The 10,000-nt window shown below is 36.3% G+C and overlaps 1 protein-coding gene across 1 annotated transcript in view; it reads right to left on the bottom strand.

Moving 5' to 3' along the window:
* Positions 1–10,000, bottom strand: part of LOC137622365 (uncharacterized) — a 13,577-nt gene that overhangs the window by 2,621 nt on the left and 956 nt on the right. Inside the window, exons 4-13 of the mRNA XM_068352958.1 lie at positions 9,679–9,865; positions 8,877–9,415; positions 8,597–8,739; positions 8,162–8,377; positions 3,891–4,019; positions 3,279–3,434; positions 2,424–2,640; positions 1,299–1,409; positions 876–1,085; positions 571–783 (exon numbers count right to left, since the gene is read on the bottom strand). Coding sequence (XP_068209059.1) covers positions 571–783; positions 876–1,085; positions 1,299–1,409; positions 2,424–2,640; positions 3,279–3,434; positions 3,891–4,019; positions 8,162–8,377; positions 8,597–8,739; positions 8,877–9,415; positions 9,679–9,865 — 2,121 coding nt within the window. The remainder of the gene's footprint in view (positions 1–570; positions 784–875; positions 1,086–1,298; positions 1,410–2,423; positions 2,641–3,278; positions 3,435–3,890; positions 4,020–8,161; positions 8,378–8,596; positions 8,740–8,876; positions 9,416–9,678; positions 9,866–10,000) is intronic.

Below are 10,000 nucleotides of genomic sequence, written 5' to 3'. Positions count from 1 at the left end.
CACACTATGTATTCTACCTGTTTATTCATATCCTTTCATCTCTGGGTTATTTTCCATGTTGGGGCCCATGGGCTTATAGAATCCCGCTTTTCCAACTAAGGTTGTACCTTAGCTAGTAATGATAATGATAAGGTACTTTGGACATATTATTAACACACGGATTCTGATGTTTTCACATGGTATCTCAATTGTATTCCGTATTGCTACAAAAGACTTAAGAACTCTCTATATAAACTTTTTAGAAGATATGTGATCTAGATGGAAAACTCGATCAGGCTCAACAATAATATCTTGTTACACAATAATCGTTATGGTAATACACAAGATCAATTGTCTGCCATTTTTGACAGACATTCACCTATTCTACAGATCACATTCAACAGATCTATACATTGTACAGACTACAATACCATCTCAGGTTTTTTCTAATAATTTTGGATGTGCTTCCAACTGAAATCAATGAAATTTATGAATAAATTTTCCTTGTATGCATTGGTTCATCTGCTAGTTACAGTAAACAGTAAATGTACCACCTTTTTCAAAAAAAAAAAAGCTCTAAAGCATACTTACATCCAGGCCAGGTTTCAAAGAAGCTACTAGAATTGGCGACGGAGTTGCTATCCTAAAGGCATCGATTCCTTCAGCCGTGTCGCACTCCTGCCTCATTTCAAATTTGGTGGAATCCTTATTACTCCACCAGCCCTTCAAGTGAACAGCTTCGCGGTTATTATGCTTAGAGTTCAGGTAAGCTCCACCAATGCCACCAGGACCTCCACACAGATACTGTTGGAATTCATTCGACGGGGGAGAATAATTACTTTCCGAATTAAAGTTCACGTATATTAACTTGAGCAAATAATCATTCTTCCACTTACCTTATTGGAACACCAGCAGGCAAAGTCAACGTTCCATTTGTCCAAGCAGATTTCAACGTTACCAATAGCGTGGGCAAGGTCCCATCCTACATAGGCCCCTTTAGCCTGGGCTGCTCTGGTGATGAGTTCCATATCAAACTTCTGTCCAGTGTAGTATTGTACGCCGCTGAGACATACTACGCAGATGCTGTTGCCTTCCTTCTCGAGTATCTAATTTCAAAAATATTTGAAACATCATATATGTTCAAAGCATGAAAAAGTTTCAGATGCAGTATCATATGTTTAAATGTATCTTCCATCTTTCTACCGTTTACTATTGTCTATCTTTAAAAATATTTGAGATTCACAGACGCCTTCTAAAGGTGGCTGACTTACTAAGTGCATCAAGAGACGAAAGAAGTTATTAAATAAAATTTTCCTTACCTGAAGGATATCATCTGTGCAGATCAAGTGTTCACCAGGTCTTGGGCTAACTTCTAGAATGGCTTCGTCAGGATCAAATCCTCTCAAGGCTGCTTGGGTCTTCATGACGTACTTCATACAAAAAAAAAAAAAAAAAAAAAAAAAAAAAAAATCTATCGTGAGCCACAAAATATCTGATGAAATGAAAGATGTCAACTTTTGTGGTACAACATCAAGGGTTTAAAATAGTGTTTAGATTCAGCCCAGAACTTTAGCTTTTAAGTACTTCATGTTTGGTTATCTGGCATTCTACAGTAGATCCCAGTTAACCATACTGTCATGGGCCATGAGAGAACATGCAGATAATAAAACAGATGATCATTTGATATTAGTATAAGACTGACATTCAAACCCTTTCTCAACAGTATCCCTAATATTATATTCCCATAATGCTCTTTCAAATACTGGCCACACTCATTTGTTCAGTTTATACAGATATATGTATGAAATAAGGTATTGATTAATTGCAGGGAGTGTTTAAACATTTCTAGTCATGCCTGTATAAGTTTTTAGATATCATCTTGCACATTCAAAAATATTTTTCTGGAAAGTAACATGAACACTTAACTGCAGTGATATTACATGAAAAATCGTATAAATGTTTATCAAGAAGATCACATAATATTTTTCAGTGTACAGTAGTTTTGATTGACTGCAATTGTCCTGTGCTAGTGCCAGAGAGGCCATTCAGTGAAGAAGTGGCAACTGTAACAACACTCAGAACTTACGATATGAAATAAAACTTGAAAGAAGTTTGACATAAGATATTGGAAAGAAAGAATGAGGAGACGCAACATGCTAAAAGTGGGCAAAGTAAGGGCCCAAATGGTATACCTATTGCTCTTGGTTTAGGATTTAGCAAGACATTTATAGTACTGTAGAGCTTCCATTGCTCAACCAACGTGTCTATTTTAGTTTCCAAGCTATCTAGATATACAATAATCAAATCCTTGATGAAATGGCTAACATGTAAACATGCGTCTATACAAGTGTATCAGTAGAACCTGCAGTGATTTCCGTTGGCTAGTAAGAATTGTAAAATTGTCGCATCTCAGAGTAAGGCTACTTCAACTGTAAGCTACTTACCCTATCAGAACAGAAGGCACCCTTTTCTATGAGTATCTTGTAGCGAGTCCTTGTAGGCTGATAGAAAGACACAAGAAGAAGATGAAGATTGACACTCAGTCCATTCATAGACGTCACGCTTTTGGGATCAGCTCCCACCAATATGCCAAGCTCCTCTCTTCCAATGTGGTCACACAGAACAGTAGGGTTTGGATTAGTCTGGTAAGTACCAGATCCCCTGAGATGGTAAATAAACATACTAGCTTTAAACACCAAAAAAGAAAAAGAAAATGAATACTTAAAGCATATAGTTTCTATAGCAAAATTAAATGCTGAAGAAGATGTGATATGAATTTATGTATTTAAAGGTTACTCATGAATGGCAGAGGTAAGGGACAGGAAAAATGTCCTAGAGACTGACCATATACGCATATGATCAGCGGACAAAACCCCTCTCCATCAAGCTAGGACCAGGGAGGGCCAAACAATGGCTGCTGGTGATTCAGCAGGTAGACCTTTCGACTCCCCCCAAAACCGCCATCCCAAGAACACAAGGATGGCGAGGTTGCAGACAATATTAGAAATTTGCACCGACTCGCAGGGGTGCCCTTTTAGCTCGGAAAAATTTCCTGATCGCTGATTGGTCAGAAAGATCTTGTCCAACCAATCAGCGAGCAGGAAATTTTTCTGGGCTAAAAGGGCACCCCTGCGAGTCGGTGCAAATCTGCCTCACTAAAAAGAATTGACTATAGTAATGAGTCACAACTAAATATTTTCCCAAGACATATTGTCATCATACAGTAAAGCTCAAGGTTCAATATGCTATGCTGATATGAGGCCAGCTAATACTACCAACATTAGCGAATGTCTTCTTACATTTTAGCCCATCGGTCTAGTTGCTCCTTTACGAGGGTATTAACTCTCTTGGGCTTTAAGCCCAAGCTAAAACCACAAAAATAAAGGCAGTCCTCGTCAGCTTCCATTGGGCTAACTTTTGCGTTCGGTAGTTGTCCTTTCTTCGGGTAGTCGAATCTGGTTAAGGAAATTATCAGTTTGGTAAACAGGTGATTTTTAAGCATTAGGCTACTTATAACTTAAGGCTATATTCTGTTAAGGGAGATGGTAAGATGAAGTTAAAGTTTTAGAGAATTGTAGCTATAAAAAAAATATTTTGGTTTTTATTCTGTTAAGGGAGATGGTAAGATGAAGTTAAAGTTTCAGTGAATTGCAGCTATAAAATAAAAATATTTTAGGCTTTATTCTGTTAAGGGAGATGGTAAGAAAAAGTTAAAGTTTCATTGAATTGCAGCTGTAAAAAAATATATTTTAGGCTTTATTATATTAAGGGAGATGGAAAGATGAAGCTAAAGTTTCAGAGAATTGCAGCTGTAAAAAAAATATTTTAGGCTTTGAGGAATTAATCTCTGGATCAATCCATCTATATAATTCTATTTGAGAACATAACAAATACAAATATTATTCCCCGACCTTTGTCTAAATTCCCGAAGAGGATCCACTTCGTCCATGCCCTTGGCGAACTCCCTAACGTAGACGCATACGTGACGGCGAGCTGCTGCAGAAGATAATTCTTCGGCGGGAGACGGGAGCGCCATCTGGGAGTGAGGGTGGGAGAGAGCAAGGGAGTGAGAGGAGGGAGAGGAATGTGTGTTTGTGAGATAGAATTAGAGACCTTATAAATTGCTATAACAAAATAATAATAAAAAAGGGTTGAGAGTTGGTACCCAAGAGTTGTATCTGAGAGAAATGTCCAAAATCATAGTCTATGCCAATTAATGATACATCACACACACACACACACACACACACACACATATATATATATATATATATATATATATATATATATATATATATATATAGATAGATAGATATATAATGTATATATATATATATATATATATATATATATATATAGATAGATAGATATATAATGTATATATATATATATATATATATATATATATATATATATATAGATAGATAGATAGATAGATAGATATATAATGTATATATATATATATATATATATATATATATATATATATATATATATATATATATATCACCAACAAATGCAGCATTTTTAGTCCACTACAGGATAAAGGACTCGAACATGGGGTTAAACCATTTCACCGTCACGCTGGCCACTGCAGATTGGTGATGGTGGGAGATTTTAGTCTGATCGCTCAGAGCCAACCAACCTAGTATGGGTGGCCCTGACTAGTATAGCTTTGCTTATCATGACGATGCATAAACTCTTTCACACTTTAGGCCTTATTTGGGATCATTGCAATAAAAACCGATTGTATCATAATAGTCATATATAAGCCTACATTGATTTATTTATAACGGGAATAGTTGACTATGGAGAGCATTTGGGTCACAATCTCTTTGGGAGTATTCGTGTTGGTGGAAAATCCAAAACCTGTTGATATTTACATGTTTCAGCACACTCGTAAGTTTTTATGTTCACATATTTACAGTTTGACCTAAATAACAATGTTATAGAATATGTATATCCTACATGTTTGTGCGTAGTATACTTACTTTTCATACTAGACAATTATGAAAACGTGAAGAAGAACACTATAAAAACAATAACAAACCTGTATAAGAAGAGAAAAAAAAAGTGTTCACGATATGATACCAATTTCTGTGACAATCTTTACCTCAGTTTCACAAAGCTTCGTACCTTTGTTCCCAATATTCTTCAATATGACAAGCCAGTTATGACCGCACCAGCACTAGCAGCCCCCTGCTGGTACAGAAAGGAACAGGGAAGATAATAAAGACAGATGACAATTGACGTCTATGCGTGGATGTCACTAAAACGCAGACTGTTGCCTGCAGGCCCTGCATAAGTGCCAAGGGTGATGTGACCCTGGGGACGGTTGGCCTTGATGATTGTATAAGTTATCTTTTCATCCCGGCTTCTTTCATTTGTTTGTTTGTTTGCGTAAATTTTGAAAGAAATACGATAATGTCTAAGTTATCATTTCATTCAGGTTTTTTTTTTTTTTATTAATTGCGTAAATTGTGTTCTTGGAATTAAAAAAAAAATACGTTATGCCTAAATTATCATTTTATCTAGGTTTTTTTTTATTATTTATTTGTTTGTTTATACGAGTAATTTTTGTTCTTAGGTTTAAATGAACAGTTTTCTGCTTTTGATTTAGAATAACTTAACTTTAGTGAGAATACTAATACTGTAATAGGCCTAGAGATTCATTTATCTTAAGTCTAAATGTTAAATTCCTGATGCCAATAGATCAACGTCATTAGCCTACTTGAAATATGTAATTGCTTGACTGTGATTAGTAATTAAACCCTTTAATAGTGTGTGTGTGTGTTTGTGTGTGTGCGCGCGAGCGCGTGTGTGTTTCTATATATACACACACACACACACACACACACACACATATATATATATATATATATATATATATATATATATATATATATATATAAAATACAGCCATTTTTAGTCCACTGCAGGACATAGTCCTCAGACATGTCAATTCATATCTGGGGTCAGTCCAGTTTTCCTCGCCACGCTGGCTAGTACGGAATGGTGATGGTGGGAGATTTTCGTCTGATCGCTCAAAGTAAACCAACCTAGTATGGGCGGACCCTGAATAGTACAGCTTTGCTGGTTATAGTGATATGCCACTTTAAGGTATCCCCACTCAGAATGGGATATATATATATATATATATATATATATATATATATATATATATATATATATATATATATATATATATATATATAGGCCTAAAGGTTACCCAGTCATGTATTGACCATACTTGCTGTTTGTTGCAAGTCAGCTAGCCATTAACAGCTCAGACACATTGTATTTAAATTCATGAGTATTTACACTATCTCTATCTCACGGTAGAGAAAAGGCTTAGAGATAAGGATTTTTGTGTAAGGTGATCATATTAACACAGTACTTTCTTCTTCTTCTTCTTCTACTTCTTCTTCTTCTTCATTTGTGTCTTCGTCTTCTTCTTCTCCTTCATTTCCGTCTTCGTCTTCTTCTTCTTCATTCTTCTTCTTCTCCTTCATTTCCGTCTTCATCTTCATTTCCGTCTTCGTCTTCCTCTTCTTATTCTTATTCTCCCTCTTCTTCTTCCTCCTCCTCCTCCTCCTCCTCCTCTTCTTCTTCTTCTTCTTCTTCTTCTTCTTCTTCTTCTTCTTCTTCTTCTCCTTCTTCAATATTTTCTCTAACTTTATCTCGATAAGAGAGATATGTGATAAGATATTTCTCGGTTTTTTTATTTTGTTGGTATCAATAACTTTGGATTTTCATGTGACTAGTTTCTTTAGATGATTTTTCTATAAGAATAATGTCTTGGCTCAAAGAAAAGACTAAAGATATTTTTAAAATGCGTTTATTTAATAAATTTTTAATGTTAAATGATAAAAAAATATTAAATACCACCTGTCCTGCAGGTCTGCTGAGAGTTAAATCTTGTATACTAAATATTCTAGTTGATTTAGACAGTTTCATATAAAAAATAGAATAGGTACAATATTATATGAGATAAAGTCTTGTATCTTCACAAGATTATATAAAATGCATAAAAAACACAATGGTTAAAGTGCAATAAATTAGATTTAAGAATAAATTAAGTTTTAAGCAATAAATTAACATCTTAACAACACTGTAATAAATAGATAAATATAATCATATAACTTTTATAAGTTAACACATTTAAAGCATAATTAATAAGATTAGAATATCGATTAATGTACTGAATTATCATTGTACCTAGAATTAGATATCACCCATTGACTTGAGATGATTATGTTGCATGAACAATAATAAATAAACAATTATTCTTCATCCAAGGGGTTAACTGCTGCACTATAATTGTTCAGTGGCTACTTTCCTCTTGGGAAGGGTAGAAGAGACTCTTTAGCTATGGTAAGCAGCTCATCTAGGTGAAGGACACTCCAAAATCAAACCCTTGTTCTTTAGTCTTAGGTAGTGCCATAGCCTTTGTACCATGGTCTTCCACTGTCTTGGGATAGAGTTCTCTTGCTTGGGGGTACACTCGGGCAGACTATTCTATCTACTTTCTCTTCCTCTGGTTTTGTTAAAGTTTTTATAGTTCATATAGGAAATATTTACTTTACTGTTGTTACTGTTCTTAAAATATTTTATTTTACCTTGTTTCCTTTCCTTACTGGGCTATTTTCCCTGTTGGAGCCCCTAGGCTTATAGCACCCTGCTTTTCCAACTAGGGTTGTGGCTTAGCAAGTAATGATAATGATAATGATAATAATGAATTAAATATACGTTCAAACAAGCATGACGTGTAATAGATTATAAACTGATTCGATTCATAATTTGATGAAATACTGATATAGAGAAGAGAATTTCGTGTATTCTATAAATTTCTATGCCAGCTTATCTTGCAAAACTGATTGAAGGTACACTCAGGCACGCTGTCCTATCTGTTTCCTTATTTCCTTTCCTTACTGGGCTATTTTTTCCCTGTTGGAGACCTTATGGTGCTTACAGCATCCTGCATTTTCAGCTAACTATGTATCTTGCTAGAGCCCTTAGGTTGTTGCTTAGCTAATAATAATAATAATAATAATAATAATAATAATAATAATAATAATAATAATAATAATAATAATAATAATAACCTGTTGATTTCCATCAACAAGATCAGTTCGTTTCGCAATAGGTGTTGAAAGACCAGTCACAGCTTTTCCTTTCCTGGTTCCATAAAAGTTCTGGAGGACACTTGAAGTAATAGATCTGATCCCCTAAGCATCGGTAGAAGAAAGAGCAATTACTTGGGTCTCTGGTGTAGCCTGTACTCTTGCACTCATTGATGTTCAACTGACCTGGGGCTGCTGTGGTGACTGGGGGTCTGGCCGAAGAAGAGTTGGGTTTTATTGGTGTTGTGGGCCGTTCTGTAGGTGCCTGGGTTGAGCTGTGAAAGAAAGAGATACTTAAGTCAATCCAATTTTCAAAAATCTGAATGGAGAATGTTTGGTACATTTATCTAAATCCAGGGATCAGTGCATGACTGATACGTTTGGATAATTTAAAATTTTTCTGAGGTAATGCAACAGAAATAGTTTCATGACACCCAAACATTACAGGGATGATAAGATAAAGACTATCAGATAAGTTGAAACTATTTTCTTACCTAGAAACCAATGGGTTACCAAGAGTTTTTACAATGGCTCTGAGAAGTGGATTAACGCCAGCTTTGCAGGTTCCGCGGTAGTCGTCCATAACGATATCCCAGATCATGATACCTCCCAGTCCTTTTGATTTAGCATACTGAGCCTACGAGAAAATAGTTACTTTAGTTGCAGTGAATCTTAATTACACCGGTTAAAATCTGTAGTATAAACAAAGCTATACCAGAACATAATCATCAAGCAACTCTATGATCCAGTTAATTAATGGCTATTTGGTCTTACCTTTTCAATAACTGCATTAATATCATCATATCCAACCCACTGATTTCCTTTGGTAAGGTAAGGTCCAGCTGGATCAGAGACTTTGTTCCAGCCCCCTTGTTCATGAGCTGAACAGATTTCATAGTAAGCCATTGTGCCTGCATCCTTCAACAGTGGCCCTGGCTTTCCAGCTCCTGACGCAGGTGCTCCTGGATTTGCATCATTTCCAGCAAGTGTCCAGGATCGCCCGTAGAATGGAACGCCAAGAACCAACTTTGAAGCCTTTGCCCCTCTTTTGATCCAGTGGTTGATGGCAAAATCAGCAGACAGTTCTTGGGGCTGTCCTTGAGCAGGATAGAGTGGTGCGTGGTTGGCAACTTGTTTTTCCCAGGATCCGTGAAAGTCGTAGGCCATGACGTGGATCTGGTCAAGAGCAGCGGCTACGGTAGGGACGTCGTACCCTTGGTCGATGACATTTGACCCAGCTGACACAGCAGCTGTCAAAAGCAGGCCTTGGGGATTGAAGGCTGCGCGAAGCTCCTTCACCCAAAGGCTGAAACCTGAAAATGAGCAATTTAGTTTAAGATTGATTGATTGATTTGAGGTTTTCTGGCATCCTGACATCTAAGGTTGTTTGAAGAGCATTTGTCAATATACATATTGATCAGTTCCATTTTTTTGTAAGAGCATACACACTTGAATTATTAGCATTGCTCATAGTTATTATCAACGTTCCATTTGCCAACAGACTCAAAATCTCTTACTAGGTTCTGCAATTTGTTTTCACTGTTGCCAACTGGCAAAATATCACATGTAAACTAACCTTGTTTATCACTTGCTGAGCTTTGGTATGCTGGATATTCCCAGTCCAGATCAAGTCCATCAAAGCCATATCCCTTCAGGAACTGGACGGCGTGGGCGACGAAGTCTGCTCTGAGTTTCGGACTTGCCACCAAACGAGAATACTTGTCTGTCCTGGAATCAGTCCACCCACCGAGAGCAAGCAACATCTGTTTATGATAGAACAATTCGAATGAGTAAATTCTCTCTTACGAGTTTAATCGCAGAAGGCTCCCTAACTGAAGTAATAACTGAAGTCTTGCGATGTGACAAAATATTGCACTTGGTTTCTGTATAGCACTAAT

The sequence above is a fragment of the Palaemon carinicauda genome, chromosome 29 (genome assembly GCF_036898095.1).
Source record: "Palaemon carinicauda isolate YSFRI2023 chromosome 29, ASM3689809v2, whole genome shotgun sequence".
Taxonomy (NCBI): domain Eukaryota; kingdom Metazoa; phylum Arthropoda; class Malacostraca; order Decapoda; family Palaemonidae; genus Palaemon; species Palaemon carinicauda.
Note: the sequence above shows the minus strand (reverse complement) of the source record. Positions and strands in the feature narration are given on the sequence as shown.